At 48.4% G+C, this 19,330-nt stretch overlaps 1 protein-coding gene and 1 non-coding gene across 2 annotated transcripts; one reads left to right on the forward strand and one right to left on the reverse strand.

The window, feature by feature from the left end:
• Positions 1-1,083: 1,083 nt before the first annotated feature.
• LOC144706254 (small nucleolar RNA R71) lies at positions 1,084-1,189 on the forward strand. The gene has a single exon (XR_013582221.1). It is a non-coding gene; the product is annotated as a small nucleolar RNA R71 (small nucleolar RNA).
• Positions 1,190-14,837: 13,648 nt separating this feature from the next.
• On the reverse strand, positions 14,838-17,375 carry LOC144705461 (uncharacterized). Its single transcript, XM_078578148.1, has 2 exons — positions 15,734-17,375; positions 14,838-15,277 (listed from the first exon to the last, which is right to left on the reverse strand). Exons 1-2 carry the CDS (start codon positions 17,373-17,375, stop codon positions 14,838-14,840), a joined length of 2,082 nt encoding a protein of 693 aa, XP_078434274.1.
• Between the last annotated feature and the right edge of the window lie 1,955 nt (positions 17,376-19,330).

The following is a 19,330-nucleotide window of genomic DNA, read 5'->3' on the forward strand; positions in this document are numbered from 1 at the left end:
TATGTTTTGGGGTTGGGTTCCTTTTCCAGATTTTCCTCTACCCCTTCATCCTCATCCTTTTCTACTTCCTCTAACTTATCCTCCACTTCATTTCGTTTCTCTATAGCTGCAAATGGATTAGCCAACTCTTTCCCACTCCTAAGTTTTGATATAGCACTCAGCTCTCCTATTTCTTGTTGTTCAGTCAATGCATGCATGTCATGAATATGCTCATTAACTACACTACACATGTCATCAACATAAATTAAATTGCTAGAATTAATACAGGCCTGAGTAGGGAGTTTACCTGATTTGGCGCCCATCTTCATAGGGTCTTCACACGTACCTTGCGGTGCTCCCCCGTGCGCAAATTGTTGACCGCTGTGAAGGCAGTTCTCCGCCTTGAGCTTCTCCATCTCCATCCGATGCCTCTCCTCCATTTCTTCAAAAAGCTTGAGCATCCTCTTCTTGTCTTCTTGCAGCTCCTCGATGACCTTGGTGAGAGTCGCATTAGTGGGATCTGAAAAATTTCGGTAAGGTTGATAATGTTGTTGGTGTTGGGGATTGTTCGCCTTGGATTGGAACTGTTGTTGGGGTGGTCGGTTGTTGTTGTTCCATCCCTGTCCTCCTAAGTTTCCTCTAGTTCCCCATTGGGCATTGCTCCCTTCTTGCCTGCCTATAGCATTCACTTCTGATATCATAGGGCATTCTTCTCCGGTGTGGCTATCACTTGAGCACATTTCACATCGATTTATTTGGTTGGGTGCTCTTCCGCTATTCTGACCTTGCCATAGTGAGATTATTTTTTCATTCATCTTTTCAATGGCTTTTCCCATCATTATACCTATCTGTTTTTCAATTCTATCCATAGTAATCTGGGGTTCAACCCCTCTAACATCCAACAGTCCACCTTTCCGAGGGGTAACCCTAACATGATCGGAGGCATCTTGGTGATAGGCTAAATTATTGGACATTTTTTGTAGTAGTGCCATAGCTTCATCTTCATACATGTCAGCTATTGCTCCTCCACTCGAGATATCAACTCTGCCTTTCTCCACATCATTTAAGCCTTCATAGAAAATTTGCACTAACTCCCATTTTTGAATGCCATAGTGGGGGCACTTCCTAATGAGCCCCATCAATCTCTCCCATGCTTCGCTAAATGTATCATTTCCCTGCTGAAAATTTCTAATTTCTCTTCTGAAAGAATTTGTCCTAGCCACTGTATAATATCTTTTTAAGAAGCTCTTCTCCATATCATTCCATGATTCAAAATTTGTTCCCAATGTTCTAAACCAATCCTTAGCTCTATCCTTAAGGGCATGAGGGAATAGTTTCATTCTCACAACTTCCTTTGAAATTCTGGGGTAAGTGCAACTATCACATGCTTCGTAAAATTTTTCTAAGAAGTCATAGGGCTCTTCGTTTGCCTTCCCCAAAAAGGACGGTAATAGCTGAAATTGGTGTGGATCGATTCTAAACATCACATCTTCTCCAATCGGGGCAGATATCCTGGTTAAGATGGGGGTTTCTGCTGGTGTGGAATACTCTCTAATCCTCCTCCGTCCATCGTTAACTACCTCAGGGTTTCCTGTTCCATTACCTATTGGGTCCATTGGTACGGGTCTAATCAATATCTCCTCTACAAATGTGGGTTCGGTGAAAGACGACTCGGGTGTGGTGGAATCTACTACAGAGGGATTTCTGTCACTGCTCCCTGATTCAAATCCAGACCGAAGCTTCATACAAAACCACTAATTCAAACACAACACTCGTTAGTCATTAAAAACCAAATACCGTCTTAAATCAAAATCAATAATAAGGAGACTTAACAAACTCGTGAGCAACAATTCACCACTGTGTTTAGAAATAAAAATATGTTGAATTCCTAAGTGTTGCCTCCCCGGCAACGGCGCCAATTGATAAGCCAAAAATAGGGGTGAAAATTACGCAAATTTTTAGCCCTTGTCGTTAATAATTTTGGCTTATGCAATAAAATTTATAAAACTCTACTTAATATGTATAGTGATAAGTATGAGTGTCGTCCAAGGGAGGCAAGTAGGAATTTCAATTTGATTTAATTTTTGGTGTTTTAGATCCTAATTAGAGTGAATTTGATCTTCAATGAGGATCAAGTCACCCTAATTAGGTGAGAATTTAGAGAGGGGGGTAGGAGAGATGGGAAGATTAGAAGAATTAAGAGCTCTAAATTTCCTTATTTGATTCTAATTAAAGGATCCAAGAAATCATTTAGAGAGGTTGAAAGAGGGTTCTTAAAATGAGTTGGGTTGATTTTTCAGATTGATAATTCAGAACTAAAATGGGGTAAATTGAGACTTCTAAAAATTAAAACTAAATTTTTTATAATTTTCTTTTGTAATGCAATTGAATGCCCAGGTAAAATTCCTCAATTTCTCCTCTCAATCCTAATTAGGGCTTGTACATGCCGCTCAAGCCAAGCGATTTAGAAGTTCAGACTAGAATGGAGATGAAGAAACAAACAACTTAACCTATTTCATTCAAAATGCACAAAAGTTTGAATACAATGAAAGAAAAAAATACCAAAACTGTTGATCCAGGCTGGGACTCCTCTCTGTCTTGCAGTTGTGATGAAGCACCCTCCAGAATGAGCTCCCCCTCTCGAAATTTAGCTTTTATACTTAGGTTATAGGGTGAAAATCACCATTTTACCCCCGTTTAGTACTTAATATTTATCTATCAATGTAGGCTAGATCTGAATGATCTAACCATACAGATAGAATGAGGGGATCAAGACGAACAAATCCATAAAAAAATCATCTCAATCGGACTTCAGGATCAAAAGTTATTAATAAATCAATTTTAAACCAATTTAATCCATTGGATTTAAAATTGATTTATTTATTAGTTTCGTTTTTAAACACGCAATGACGTGTCGCTCTCTCATTGGCTGGCGCATTTTGAATCCTCCTTTTTGCAGAAAAGTCCTTAAAAAGCCTGGAATTGCTTTTGGACGCCGCCCAAAAGTAATTGCGTATATGCCCCTGGCGCACTCTCTCTCCTCCGATTTCTCCTAAAACATTAAAAATATATATAAAAAATTACAATAAAACCCTGAATGATTTTAAATAGGATCTTTACGCCTGCCGTGGTGACCGAGAGCTGTTTTCAGGGTCTTTTTGCAATGAAACGTTGCAAAAAGGCCCCAGAAAGTCTAGAAATTGCATAAATACATTTTTTTCTCTTATAAATATGCCCTTTTTTCATAGAATAAATGCATTTCTTCTTGAAATAAATCCCAGAAAATTCCTAAAAATTTGTAAAAAATTCTAGAAAATTCTAGAAGATTCCCTGATTAATTCCCATGTTGATAAATGTCGAAATAAAATTTTTAATGTGCCATTTTCATCCAAAAATAATTATTTCGAGCTTCAATAAATCCTTAAAAATTCATATAATTAACAGAAAATTAGGGAAAAATCAGAAATTACTTGGAAGCATTATTTTTGTGTAAATATATGATAACAACCCAAATTTAAGCCTTTTAAATGCATAAATCATGCTAATAACATGAAATAAAGACCGAAATTAGGGTGTTATCATATACCCCCCTACTTAGACATTGCTAGTCCCTTAGCAACATCTAAGTACTTTGCTGAATTATCATCTCTTTCATCCTGTAAGTCAGACAACAAGTGTGGGAAGTGTTAAGTGTATCAATCACAAGCCGAACTAAAACACTAAATGACATTTTGATCTCCGACCTTTTCAGGAATGTGGGGTTTCTCTCTCCTTGGCTTGGATGCCTAAGTGGATGAGAAGGGAGTGTACTTGTTTCTAGGTATAACGCTATACCCCTCAGGTAAACTCTCTCCACTCATGTGCAGCTGGCCTCACATCTCTAGCGAGCAAGATCACTCTCTCCCGGGGTGACGGCCACCTAGTACTTGCCTCTCCATTAGCCTTTTCTCTTTCCTAAGAATAGAAGAAGCCATTTCCTCCTCCTGTTGAGCACAGAATATTGAACACAACGAGAAGAGTATATGATAGAGTTGTGATGGGGGAGAATGAGACTTTGTGAAAGAATTAGGGTGAGCATGAACAATGAGAGATTTATGGTCCAACGGGTGTTGTGCTACCTTGGATAACCTACTCCCAAGATTTTTAGAGGAAGTGAGGGAGATAGAAGAGATGAGACCAATGTGATGATATAGAGAATAAAGACCATCTTGCCCTGAATTGAAAGTCAAAACCAGAAATGGTGCAAGTCAAACCCCTCCTTTCTCTTTGTCTTCTTCTCATTCCTCTTGTCTTTTTTTTTCTTTTTTTCTTTTTTTTTTGTACTTTTTTTTTTTCTTTTTTTTTTTTTTTTTTTTTGTATATCAAACAAAGAGGATAACAACAAATGAAACACTTTCCATGACTTGAATGGTTTTTTAAGTATTTTATCACAACCAGCACGAGTGTCATAACAATCACATTGGTCTATGGAGAAGAGATAGAAGAACGAGATTTAGATGATGCAGAGCGAATTATTGACAGAAAAGATACAAAGAGGCAGTATCGTAGTGATACCGTGGAAAGTGAGATAGACGTACTTGGGAGATAAGCATATCCTCGGTAGCGGAAGCAAGGTGGTGGAGTCAAGTTGTGATGGATATGGCATGAAGCGTGTGGAACAATAAGGTGAATGAAGTGGTGGATTCCGTGCATAGGACTCGGAGAATGGCTGCTCACTATTTTGGAATGAAAGTAGGCTAATGGGGAGACGAAATGCATAAGTGGGATCGGCTATTAGAGTTGATGGAATGGGGGCTCTCAGTTCACTCACTCCCCTTTGAAGCATAGAGCTTCTACCCTTGACTTTCCATCATCTAATCACCTACTAGACACCCTCCCCAATTTGAAATTGAATCCACATCGCCCAAAATCACTTGTGTAGCACCTCAACATGTTCTTGATCCGCTCTAGGAGCCTAACTTCTCCACACTTGTTCCCAAACCATTGGATGAAAGAAAATTAATTCATGACTGTTCATGCTAAAGATTGTTAAAAAAAAAAACAGGTTCAATTCATGTAGAATTCTGTAAAATTAAATGCATGAACCATAGTTTGTCACCTAAAAATGAACTATCTCCCCCCCATTAAAACCTGCATTGTCCTCAATGCAAAGCTACTAAAATCATGAAGAATAAAATTGAGGTTAGAGGGGCAAACAGTGATATGGAGGATATGGGGCCCTTTAGCATTGTGAACAAGAGATCCTGGCGATAACTCGGATTTGCTGAATTACATACTCCCGCAACCTGGTCAAAGTTACCACAAGAGATGCAACAAAAGTGAGGAGCTATAATAGTAAAAGAAAATAATGCAAAGAAAAAATGAATCCTAAAACGTAATGAAAAGAAAATAAACCTTATTGATGCTCTTAAGTAGAGGGTGATGTCGCCGCTTCTAAAGAAATGTCTTCATTAGGGGGGTGCGGCTCGTGTTCAAGGAAGGGTTTCAAACGCTGCCCATTGACCTTGAATTCAGCTCCATGTGTTGGATCTCGAACGAGAACAGACCCATTGTCGAAATGTTGACATACTACATAAGGCCCATCCCATATTGATTTAAGCTTTCCTGGAAACAGTTTAAGTCGAGAATTATATAACCATACTTTTTGGCCATGGGCAAAAACCTTCCTGTGTATGTGTTGATCATGGAATGCTTTCATCTTGGCTTTGTAGATGCGTGAATTTTCGTATGCTTCGTTACGCAACTCCTCCAACTCATGCAGCTGCAATAAGCGATGGTCACCTGCATCATCTAACGATACGTTAAGTTTCTTGATAGCCCATAAAGCACGATGTTCGATTTCTAAAGGGAGATGACAAGCTTTTCCAAACACCAACCTGAATGGCGACATTCCTAACGGGGTTTTATATGCCGCCCGATATGCCCATAACGCATCCGGCAATTTGCTCGACCAATCCTTTCCATTAGGGTTAATAATTTTCTTCAAGATTTTTTTATTTCTCTATTGGATCTTTACGCCTGCCGTGGCGACCCAGAGCTGTTTTCAGGGTCTTTTTGCAACGAAACGTTGCAAAAAGGCCCCAAAAAGTCTAGAAATTGCATAAATACATTTTTTTCTCTTATAAATATGCCCTTTTTTCATGGAATAAATGCATTTCTTCTTGAAATAAATCCCAGAAAATTCCTAAAAATTCGTAAAAAATTCTAGAAAATTCTAGAAAATTCCCTGATTAATTCCCATGTTGATAAATGTCGAAATAAACTTTTTAATGTGCCATTTTGATCCAAAAATAATTTTTTTTAGCTTCAATAAATCCTTTAAAATTCATATAAATAACAGAAAATTAGGGAAAAATCAGAAATTACTTGGAAGCATTATTTTTGTGTAAATATATGATAACAACCCAAATTTAAGCCTTTTAAATGCATAAATCATGCTAATAACATGAAATAAAGACCGAAATTAGGGTGTTATCAAATAGGTAATAATACTGGTTAAGGAGGGAGAGGAGACGAGCTGACCTTAAAATATGTAGCCCACGGCGTATCGAAGAAGGGCGTAGAGATAGCGTTCCGGGGACGGATTCGTCTTGTCGTAGGCCGGAATGCCGGGAGGGATCAACGTGGCTTGGCGCAAGTGACGGGGCGGCACCGGTCGCAACTGGCAGTGGTGGTGGCGCAGAGCCACGGTACAGGGCAGAATGGCGGCGCAGGGGGGTTGATGACGCGGGGCGAAGCCTCGGCGCGGCGTGGAGCCATAGAGTGCGGCAGAACCGTGGCAATAAGCGGACCCGCGGCGGGGCGCGAACTCGCGGCGCACGGTCGGATCACGGCTGGCGCGAGTCCGCGCGGCGCGGCGAGCGCGGCGCGGAGTCGGCGTGGAATGGGTCCACGGCGCGGCGTGGGTCGCGGCATAGAGCGGGTCCCACGCGAGCGATGATGCGAGGTGGTCGGGAATCGGGGTTCGGGCGGGCGGCAAGGGGGGAAGTGGGGGTCGAATCAAGAAAAGGGGGGGGGAAGCCAAAGGGTGATGCAAGAATGGGGTGGTTATGGTCAAGAACGATGGAAGATGGTGGGAATGGTCAAGAACGATGAGGGTGAAGAGGAAGATTCAAGAAAGCGATGGGGAAAGGAGGGTGGGCGATCAAGAAAGGCAAGAGGAGGCGGTTGGGAATTAAGAAACGATGGGAAAAGAGGGTGGGCGATCAAGAGAGGCAAGAGGAGGCGGTTGGGAATCAAGAAACAAAGGAGAAAGGAGGGTGGGCGATCAAGAAAGGCAGGGTAGGGGGAGGGCAATCAAGAAAGGCAAGAAGAGGTGGTTGGGCGATCAAGAAGGGCAGGGAAGGGGAAAGGGCGATCAAGAAAGGGTAGGGGAAGCGGTTGGGCGATCAAGAATTTCAAGAAAATGGGGATGAGAATGGGTGGCGTTCAAGAATCGGCGGGAAAGATCAAGAAATGGGGTTAGATGATCAAGAAGCGAGGGTGAAGGGGTGGCGTCCAAGGAAATGTGGGCGAGATGGGCTGGATGAAGGAGAAGGGGGGGGGGGGGGGGGGGGGGGGGGGGCCAAGAACCTGGCGTGGTGAGTTCTTGGTGGGTCGCGGGTGGTTCTCCTCGTTGGAGATGATTTCCCGAATGCAGCGCGGCGCCGTAGTCGTCGCGAACCTTCGAGGACGCCCAGAGTGATCTCGATGGGTGCTCTCTCGATTCTTGATTTCAACAGCTTCTTGAAAATCTTCAACGTACCGGAGTGATCTCGACGGTACGGTTGAACACGTCACGCCCGGAGTGATCTCGACGGACAGGACGTGGGCTCTACTCCTCGGAGTGGTCTCGACGAAGAGGTGGGGCTAGCCAAACCCCCTACGCTACGACTACGATAGGGGGAAGATTCTTGAAACAATTTCAATTCAAAAACTTCCAAGTAGTCCCTTGGGCATGCCCTCTCCTTATATAGGGAGGAGGGGTGCCAAGGAGACGTGGGGAGAGGTTGAACCGTCATGAGACATGGTTCGACCTCTCCTTACAAAATCAAAATACAATCTTAAAATGAAAATAAAGACGAGGATGGGCCCTACGATACTGGCCCAATCCATAATTTGAAATGCAAAGAAAATACACATAGAAAAAACATAAATTGTTCGAACCTACCCGGAGTACTTAAACCCCGGGTTGCGGACGTCGGCACGAGCTGTCCGACATGGCTGCTGGCGAGTCGTCGTCGATCGTCCGGCTGATGTCGTCGTCGTCATCAGGTCGTCGTCGGCACGATGGTCCTCCATCACCCATCCACCTTCTTCTCTTCCTCCTTTCTCCCACTCTCTCTCTCTCTCCCTCACGCCTGCCTCAAGCACCCTTCCAAGGCCGCCCAAGGCAGCCACCCAGGACGCCCATTGCTGCCACCCAAGGCCGCCCAAGGCTGCCGCCTTAGGCCACCCCGTGCTGCCCAGGCCGCCCAGGCTCCGCACAAGGCTGCCCCTGCTAGGGCCGCCCAAGGCCTCCCCAGCCAGGGCTGCCCAAGGCTGCCTAGGCTGCCCTAGTCAGGCCGCCCAGGCCATGCCCAAGGCCGCCCCTTGCCAGGGCCACCCAAGGCTGCCTAGGCCGCCCAGGCCCGCCTAGAGCCGCCCCTGCCAGGGCCGCTGAAGGCCGCCCAGGCTGCCCCAGCCAGGCCACCCAGGCCACGTCCAAGGCCGCCCCAGCCAGGACCGCCCAAGGCTGCCCAGGTCGCCCTAGCTAGGCCGCCCAAGCCTGCCCAGGGCCGCCCCTGCCAGGGTCGCCAGAGGCTGCCCAGGCTGCCCCTCCCAGGGCTGCCCAACGACCCCCAGGACGCCCTGCTAGGGCCGCCCAAGCCACGTCCTAGACCGTTGCTCAGGATGCCCCAAGCCGCCGGTTGTCATCGATTCGCGTATTCGCCTATGCCTGACTCTGCGACAACAACATCTAGGCTCAACCAGGGCCATTCAACGCCCAGAGCGCCCAGATCCCATCGTTCAGTAGGTCTCTCAATGCCCGTATTCGCCGAGCTTCGTCACGATCTGAACTTCCTGCAACCTCTTCACGCACTACAGTGCCGAGGTACGCATGAACTCTTTGGTGTCAAAGTGTTCTCCGTTCAGTGTTTTCTCAAGAAGTTTCCACCGCCGTCAGAATTAGATTTGGTTTAGATTTTCTACATCTTCTCCCTCTTTCCTGAGTGTTTCCTCGCGACGCGAATTCGGGTATTGATTTGGGTGCTTAGGCATCGTCGGGGTGGGGGAAGACAGTACTCCCCCCCTCGATAAGGGTCGGTGCTGCACCACCAGATTTTCATCGGTTTTAAAGTCTGAATCCGACCGTGTGATTTTCTGTGGATTGTTTTATCCCTCCCTACAAACCCGTCTATCACCCTTTACCCGTCGTCAACCCATCTGTCTCCTTAGTCGCCCTTTTTCTTAGTCATCCATTCCTTAATAGTCCATTCCGTAGCCATCTTGCGTCAGAGACAGCCTTAGACTATTGGCGCCAAATCACACACCTTTAGCACCCACTTTCTCATAATCCACTGACCCCGATAGAGTGTTTTTGTAAGCTATTCCTATCGCCATCATGCTCCAAATGGAGCCTCATCATACACATCACCATAGCTTACTTACTATGGGAGATATGGAAGGGGCAGAATTCTTCTCTTTTTGCAGGTACACCCATGCGCCTTGTGGATATCATGCGTCGAGTCAAGACGTGGGTAAGACGTATCCATCGACTCATTCCTCTTCACGCCTGCAGCTCACCACTTGCATGCGACCTCATCTGCTTTCAACTAAGAGTTATCTATTGGCTCCCACTGCCAATTGGCATTCTCAAATTGAATGTGGATGGTGCATCCAAAGGGAACCCTAGCCCAACAGGGGGAGGTGGTATCCTTCACGATCATATAGGGAGTATTATTTTCACTTTATCCTCTTTCTATGGTGTACAAACTAACATAGTAGCCGAAGCTACGGCGATACGTGATGGTTTACTCCTCTGTGAGTAACAAAACCTTCATAATATTGTCGTAGAATCAGACTCACAAGTGTTAGTTGACAAGCTCCGTGCAGGTACCTGCTCCCACAAGAGATTCCACCGTGTATGGCAAGACATCGTGCGGGGCCGATCTCACACAATTAGCATATGCCATCAATTGCGAGAAGGCACCTAGACAGCAGATGCCCTCGCCAACCACGTGGCACGAACACAAACCCCTTCTTCTCTTTTCTTTCTTGGCAGGCACTCCCTCTGACGGCTAGGGGCTGCTACCGCGTTGCCCGTCTCGGCTTGCCGACCCTCCACACACGTGGCATACTCTAGCCGGTAGGCCCACCGGATTGGCGGATTGCGTGGAACACTCAAGGTGGTAGTGCTCATCCTTCTGCCTAATCCGAAGCCGTATCATCTCAAGCTAGAGAGGTGGACTATGCCAACCTTGAATGGAACCTCCTCGCATACTTCTTCCTTGCCGCCTGTCAGAGGTGAGGACAACTCCAACACTACTTTGTCATCGTCACTAGGGGCGCTTTAGTGAGAAGTCGATGCGAGCACTTCTCCAAGCACCTGCCAAGTATCACTTATGTGTCATTTCCTTTTCTGCACATGGGCATGGACGAGTGGGATCCGATTGTAATTGGGATATTTATACTGAATCCACGCCTATAAACATTGACAAACACTTCACTTTATAAATAAAATTCCCCTGGGTGGGGTCCAGGGCACGGATGGATTGGTCTACGAGCACAACCCCATGGGTTGGCCGTACCTCGCGCCGTGTTTTTTGCCATTACAAAAAAAAGCCTAAAACCCTCAGCCTAAAATCCTAACCCTAAAACCCTATAACACTATAACCCTAGAACGCTATACCCTAACCCTAACCCTAACCCTAACCCTGACCAAAAGCTCCAATTTTTCCTCTCTCCTCCGTAATCGACGATTTACCCATAACTTTTTTTCTCGACCTCCGATCGAGCTAGAACTTGTTCCATTGGATTCAGAAGGTCAAAATCTACTGGATCAATTCCAAGAGCGCCAAAAACGGATCCGTATAGCGAGTCTAAGAGCGATTTGAAGTTCAACGGTAAGTTTTCATTTCCAAATTTTATTTCGCAAAATTCTGGGGCTATTCAAATCCAAATTTCCTCACATCTGGACTTGAGCTCTTTGTCTGGCAGAGTAGAACATCAAGGGATAATTCATTTTTTATTTACCATCCTCATTTGAGCAAAATTCTTCATGTTTTAATCGCTCTGTCGATAAACCAAAAAGAAAAAAGGCTTGCGGCCTGCAATCCCATGCGGGCTGCTGAGTTAGCAGACGCACCTAGCTTGCTGTCTGACGTGTCAAACACGTCTAACGGCCAGCACTTGGCCCAAGGCGCGCCCGCATTACCAACTCTCTCCCCATCTGACGTGCCCGCCACATCAGCTGGGGGGGAGCTAGAGGCATCAGCCTCTAGATTCATCCAGACCGTCAAATTTGATAGCCTGGATGGATCTAGCGGTCACCAAAAATCGAAAACAAAAAAAAACGACTTTTGCAAAAACCCCAAAAAATGTATACTTTAACAAAACAGCCTCCAATGATCACGATAGGCACGCTTTGTCCGCCTATCTGGACCGTCGGTGATGACACCTGTCGTGCCGACAACGGTCCAGATGATGGACCATCGATGGTCCACCCTATCGTTCAAAAAATGACCCGTTGGCTTTAAAGGCCGACGGCTCATTAACTACAGCTTTTCGCCTCGAAGACCGACCTCTAGCCAGATCAAATCCGACGGCCACCATTGACTCACCCCTCCTACGTGATCCATCGCAAGCCGTCGGATCTGACGCATCTGCCAGCGTGGAGGGCAGATCTGATGTCAAGCTGATGCAATGACGCTGCCAGTAACCTCATCGCCGCCGGCGGCTGCCATTCTTGACCCTCCGCGCCTTACATTGTTTACGACTCTACGCCTGCTATTTTTGACTTGATGGCGAGCACGCCAACATCTCATCGACAAACGCGTCACCACGATCAACCAGAGTCAACACGCATGCTTTGGACAACGGTCAACCGGAGTCAACCGAAGTCAACCCGCCACGGTCAACTGGCATCAACTCTAAAGTCGACACGCTACGATCGCCAACTTGCACGTCTCCACCCGCGCACGCCTCTACGCGCGTCATGACACGACGCCAAAGGCAGATTCACAACTGCCCTTTGGCGTGACACGGCGCACGTCTTTATTTTCTCGTCTTTACTAGCTCGTCAATTTCTCTTTCCTCCAAGGCCTATATAAAGGCCATTGTTTTCAAGAAACTTTTAGGCAGTCATAATTTCAAGAATTGAGTTTCAGTTTAAGTCTTCTGGGAGGACTGCCCAGCCTCCCCTACCCCTCCTAACCCTAGCCGTCGCCGTCGCCACCCCTGCCATTGCTTCCACCGCTGCCGCTGCCACCGACGTCGGCCTTCTACCCTCTCTCCTTTCTCTCTCTCTTTCTCCCTCTCCCTCTCACCCTCTCTCTCGCCCAAGGCCGCCCAGCCCAAGTAGCCCCGCTAGGGCCGCCTAGGCCGCTCGAGCCAAGGCCACCCAAGCAGCCCCGCTAGGGCTGCCCAGGCCAACCCCAGCCAAGACCACGCCAGGGCCACCCAGGCAGCCCACCCAGGGCCACCCCGGCCGTTCATCCAGGGTCACCCAGGGCCACTCCTGGTCGCCCGCGCACACTGCGCGCCGACCGCTTGTCTGCACCGCGCACGCGGCCGCCCGCCACGTCACACACCGGCCACCAACGTCATTGAGGCCGTCCAATGGTTCATCGTCGACGCCGTTGACACTTCGAGCCGTGCACGCTATGCGCACTCCACGAGCGCTCCAGGTGCATTTTGCGCGCGCGGGTATTAGCCCACGCCTGACTCTGTGACGACATCATCTAGCCTCAACCAGGGCCATTCAACGCCCGGAGCGCCCAGGATCATCCCGTCCAGTGGGCCGCTCAACGCCCAGATTTTCCCAGCCTCGTCACGATCAGAATTTCCCGCATCCTCTTCACGCACTACGGTGCTGAGGTACGCCTGAACTCTTTGGTGTCGAAGTGTTCTCCGTTCAGTGTTTTCTCGAGAAGTTTCCACCGCCGTCAGAATTAGATTTGGATTGGGATTTTCTACTTCTTCTCCCTCTTTCTCGAGTGTTTCCTCGCGACGTGAATTCCGGTATTGATTTCGGTGCTTAGGCATCGTCGCGATGGGGGAAGACAGTACTCCCGCCCTCGATAAGCGTCGGTGCTACACCACCAGATTTTCATCGGTTTTAAAGTCTGAATCCGACCGTGTGATTTTTGTGGCTGTTTTATCCCTCAAATATCCGCCCCATCCTTTGCCATCCACCTTCTCGTAGTCAGCCCATCTATCCCGTCGTCCCGTCCTTCATCATCTATCCCATAGTCGTACACCCCGTAGTAGTCCTACATCACTTATCCCCCAAGTTGGCGGGATGCTCACAACGTAGGCGTTGTCATTGATTTTCTGGGCTATCGGGAAAGGCCCGTCACTACGAGCATGGAGCTTCATAGCGACCCCTAGAGGGTACCTCTCAGGCCTCAATCTAATCAAAACTAATTCTCCCTCAGAGAATGACACTGACCTTCAACCCTTATCAACGGATGCCTTATATTGCTCATTCATGGATGAAATGCGTGAATGTATGATGTCACGCATGCTCTTAATTTGTTACGCAAATTCTAATGCATTATCTGATATCCTCTGTTGTGAATCTAATGGCATGAGGTCAAGGGGTCATCGTGGAAGTTGACCGTAGATGATTTCGAACGGGGCCTTCCCAGTGGTGCAATTCACTGAATAGTTGAAGGCAAACTCCGCTCGAGGGAGCACTTGATCCCATGTTGCTACATTGTCACCAACAATAGATCTCAGTAGATTCCCGAGGCTGCGGTTAACAACCTCAGTTTGACCATCCATTTGAGGATGGTAGGCCAAAGAGAACTTGAGTTGTGTGCCCATGAGGACCCACAACGTCTTCCAGAAATAGCTAGTGAATTTGACGTCTTGATCTGAGACGATGATCTTGGGCAAGCCATGGAGCTTGACGATGTGGTCGAAGAAGAGTCGTGCGATCCTGGAGGCGTCGGCTGTCTTGGAGCATGGAATAAAATGTGCCATCTTGGAAAATCGATCTACCACGACCATAATCAAATCGTGGTGGCGCGATGTTTTGGGTCATCCCAAAACAAAATCGAGGCTAATGTCCTCCCAAGGTCTCTCCCGTATCGGTAGGGGAGTGTACAACCTTATGTTTTGTTTTGTGAATTTGGCACGCGAACACATGAGGCACCCTGAGATAAATCTCCCGACGTCCCTTTTTAAGGACGGCCAGTAGTAGTGTTGCTCCAGAGAATGGATGGTCTTGTTGACCCCGAAGTGGCCACTAAGCCCACCGGCGTGTGTCTCATCAATGAGGAAGTCTCGGATCGAGGTCCGAGGGATACACAACCTCTTACCGTAGAAGATGTAGCCGTCATCGATGAAGAAGTCCTTCGACTTTGGATTAGCTGGGTCCGTAAGGGAGGAATGGACTTTAGAAAAGTCTGGACACTCGGCATAGTCGTGGCGAATGCGCTCGAACCCAAGGACTTGGGTCTTCATCAAGTTGAGGACTAGTGGCCACCAGCTCAAGGCGTCCACGACGACGTTGTCCTTCTCTTTCTTGTGACGGATGACGAATGTGAAATCCTGGAGATAGGCGATCCACCGAGCATGTCGATCGCTGACCTTTTTCTGGTCGTGTAAGTGGCGTAGGACACTATGATCTGAAAATAGTACAAACTCCTTGGGAGTAAGTAGTGGCACCAATGTCAAAGTGATTGGACGAGGGCATAAAATTCCCCATCGTAGTTGTCGTATCTCTTCCGGGTCTTGTTCAGCTTTTCATTGAAATACTCGATCGGATGTCCATCTTGGCTTAGGACTCCCCCAATCCCAATTCCTGACGCATCGCATGCAACCTCGAAGACTTTGTTAAAATCTGATAATTTGAGTACCGGTGCCTCGGTCATGAGCTTCTTGAGGAGCTCGAAGGCCTTGTCAGCGGAAGGGGTCCATTCGAACTTGTCATTTTTTAGTATATCCATGATGGGAGTAGTGACTCCGCTAAACCCTGGGATAAACCTCTGATAGAAGGTTGCGAGTGCTACAAAGCTACGGGCGTCATGAATGCTCTTGAGTTTGGGCCAGGTTGTGATGGCATCGATCTTAGCCGGGTCGGCCGCTACGCCGTGCGAGGATAGTATGAATCCTATGAAAGAGACCTCGGCGGTAAAGAAGCTGCACTTCTTTGGGTGTGCATACAACTTTTCCTGGGGTAAAGCTATGTACACTTGTCGTAAGTGTTGGGCGTGCTCTTCTCTTGTCTTGCTATATACCAAAATGTCGTCGAAATATACAATGACGAACCTGGCGATAAAAGGCCTAAGTACCTCATTCCTCAAACGTTGAAAGGTACTAGGGGCGTTCAACAATCTGAATGGCATCACATTCCATTCAAATAGGGCATCTTTTATTTTGAAGGCCGTCTTCCATTCGTCTCCTGGCCGGATTCACACTTGATGGTAGCCGCTCCATAAGTCTATCTTGGAGAAGATAGACGCGCCGACCATTTTGTCGAACAGGTCTTGAACTCGAGGTATTGGAAAATGGTATTTCACTGTGATCTTGTTAATGGCTTGCGAATCACAACACATCCTCCAAGTGCCATCCTTCTCGGGCGCTAATAGGGCAGGTACTACACAGGGGCTAAGGCTTTCTCGGATCAAGCCCTTAGCCAACAAATCCTTCACCTGGCTGTATAACTCATCGTACTTAATCGGGTCCATCTGATAGTGTGGTAGGTTGGGGAGGGTTGCTCCCAGAACCAAATCGATGGCGTGTTGGATGTTGCGTAAAGGTGGGAGCTCATTCGGCAGCTCCGCGGGGAACACGTCCGCATACTCCTCGAGGAGTTGGGTGATGTCCGGCGTTGGGTTCTCATGACTCGAATCGGTGACTCCGTCGGATAGGGTCATAGCGTAGCACACGGGGGTGAGTTCACGGTCCTGCTCCAGTTCTCGCCGGATGATGAAGCCATTGGTGACAATGGTGGGAGGTGGGGTGCGCGATAAGGTCGTCGAGGACTGAGTGGGTAACGACGGTAGTCGTACCAATGGGTACCAAATCAGTCGTCGACCGCCATAGATGAAAGGGCACGTGTTTGCGTTTGCCGCCAACTGAACATCATGGTCATAAAACCATGGCCGACCAAGTATAATACTACCGATCTTCATCGGTAGTACATCGCACAACACCTTCTCGTCATACATACTCATCTTCAATGGCACGTAACACTGCATCTTCACCGGGATCGTAGACGCGTCGATCCATGACACGTTGTAGGGGGTAGGATGCGGGGTCCTGGGTAACCCAAGTCGTGTGGCTGTATCCTCAGAGATACCGTTGATGCAGCTCCCACTATTGACCGTCAACTTATAAGTACGCCCACCAATCTTGACGTGTGTATAAAAGATGGACGTGCGTTGAGCAACGTCAATTGGCCGGGTTGGCACTGTAGCGGTGGTAGGTGTAGGGGCTGCGCGGGTGGTCTCGCTGGGGCCCCTCATTTCGGTAGTCTCCTGCTGAATTCCCAAAGTGGCGACGGGAAGTGTCGAGGGTGGGATGATCGGTGTGATCTGGATGTATCCAAGTGGGTCATCCAAGTCCTCATCCTCGAGACACTCGGCCGAGTACTTATCTACCTCGAGGTCATCCTCAAGCTGTTCTCCCAATGGGTTCCCATGTATGTCCATGACGAGAAGGGTGGGGCAGTCGGTCCATCGATGTCCAAATCCCTTGCACTTAAAGCACTGGATGGGCTCCTGTGGGGCATTTGGGCCCCTAGCGGTGGATATCGCCGAGGGTGTGGGAGGTGCCAGTGTCAGAACCGGTGTCGGCGTAGGGGCAGTCGGGCGATGGACTGTTGTGCTACCTTGGTTCCAAGACGAGGAAGATCTCGCAGCTGAGGAAGTCGTTGTCGTGGTCTGAGTCGCTCGTGGAGCGGCAGTAGTAGGTGGCACGATGTCGTCGTGGCTAAGCTCATTGCCCTCTACTAAGCTGTAGGCGAGGTCCGCTGTTGGAGGGTTTTGCTCTAGGACCCGTGCTCCTAAGTCAGGGCGGAGTCCGTGGACAAAGAATGCGATTTGAACTTGTGGACTGTCCACAAACTTGCATCGCATCCTATACTCCTCAAAATCCTCAATATACTCAGAGACCTTGCGCTTTCCCTGTTTGAGGTCCATCCACTTTAGTAGGAGACGGGTCATGTAAAGCTTTGGGATATACATATCCTTCAGCTTTCTTGACATCTCGTCCCAAGTAAAGGGAGGATCTCCTCGACGTCAGGCAACTTCTTTCTTGTTCTTCCAAAAAATTTTGGCTTGGACTTCTAGGCGAGCCTCCGCATATGACACGCAGAGGTCTTTGTCCATGTCGTACCATTAGAAATAACTTTCCAAGTCCGACTCCCAGTCTGTGTAGTCCTTCAGGTTCCGTGACCCTTTGAAGATAGGCACTTCCATTCAAACACTCTTTTGAATCATGGCGCGATGCGCCTCTCTCTGTCGCTCACGTTCGTTCTCGGGGTGAGAACTGGTGGTCGATGGGGTGCATCTCATCGATATGCATGATCCTGTTGCTCCGGGTGATATGTAGCTCGGCGAGGTGCCTGGTGGTAGTATGGCCGCTCCTCCGGATACTCATAGTGCTGGTAGTGTCTTGGTGGTGCCAAGGGAGGCGCTGGATAGGCATGCTCAGAATGCGGTGGGTGTGGGCTCGGCCTCCTAGGTCGGGGAGGGTCGTCGGGTGGATACTCCAGAGGGGGTGCGTAGTGGTAGTCAGCGGGGAATCCTGGTGATGGAGGACCATCGGGACGAAGACACCACGAGACGCCAGCAGCCACGTCGAGCGGCTCGAGTCGACGCGCGCCACCCGGGGTTTAAGTACCCTACGTAAGTACTTTCTTTTTCTTATGTTTATTTCTTGTTCGTTTGTGTTTCTAGATTTTATGGACTGGGCTAATGTTGGGCCCGTCCTTCGTCTTTCCCTTTTCATTTCATTTGTATTTCAAATTTGTACGGAGAGGTCGAACAACATCTCGCGACAGTTCGTCCTCTCCCCACGTTCACTTGGCACCCATCCTCACTATATAAGGGGATGGCATGCCCAAGGAACTCTTTGGAGTCATTTGTTGAAGAGTTTTAAAACTTGTGTCTCCCTTATCGTAGATAGTAGCGTAGGAGGTTTGGCTAGCCTCACCCACGTTGAGATCACTCCGTGGCGTAGAGCTCGCGTTTCCCACGTCGAGATCACTCCGTGGGAACGTGACCAACCGCTCCGTCGAGATCAATCCGGAACGAAAGATTTCAAGACCCAAGAAGTCGTCACCACCGGGAGCAGAAGAAGTCATCGTCGAGATCACTCCGAGGGCGTCTGAAGGCTGCCGGTCTGTCATCGAAATTCGCCTTCCAAGGGATTGCTAAGAATCCCACCCAAGGCTGCCCAAGGTACCCCAGAATTCCTTTTCTTGAAGGTTTCTTGGGGTTGCTAAAGCCAATAATTCCTTCTTGGGCGCTACCCTTGATGCCGGACGTCGTCTCAATGGCGTCCGACCGTCACCGAGGGTAGGAACTCGGTGTCGTATCACTAACTAATCGGTTCACGTCCACGACGTCAACCGATGGATATGCGGAGAACAGAAATGTTTGAATGACGATAACGAGGATGATGGTCCTACTATGGTACGTGCAATGCGCCGACAAGCTATGAGAGCCAACCCAGAGCGGGGACGAGGTCGCCAAGCTGGGTCGAACCAGCCCTCCAAGTCGTCCGAGGTGGGTCGAGGGCGCGCACGTCGTCGAATGGGGTAACTCCCACTGGAATGCTCACACGCGTCGGGGCGTCCCCGACTGCATCGACAGGTAAGACACTCGTCTTTGTTTCGTCGTTCTCTCAATCTGTCTCACTCACCTATCTAACCCGAGCGCGGTGGAGGCAATACAAAAGAGTACTGTAAGAAATAAGGAACCGAGGATCAAGTGGAGAAGCTACCTTCGTCGCGCTGGCGACGGGGGCTTTAGTGCCGTTCGCCCAAGGTGGCCTGACTCGTTGGCTCGAGATGATCCGGCTCGGCAGCGCACCAGTCGTGCAGGATCACGGCGGTCGGTGCAACTTGCTCGGTGCAGGACCACGACCGGATCAGCGGAGTCCGGTGCGGGCTGGCTCGGCGCAGGCGAGGTCAGTACCGGCTCGCGGCGGCTCGACG

Source organism: Wolffia australiana, chromosome 7, assembly GCF_029677425.1.
Source record: "Wolffia australiana isolate 7733 chromosome 7, ASM2967742v1".
Lineage (NCBI taxonomy): Eukaryota > Viridiplantae > Streptophyta > Magnoliopsida > Alismatales > Araceae > Wolffia > Wolffia australiana.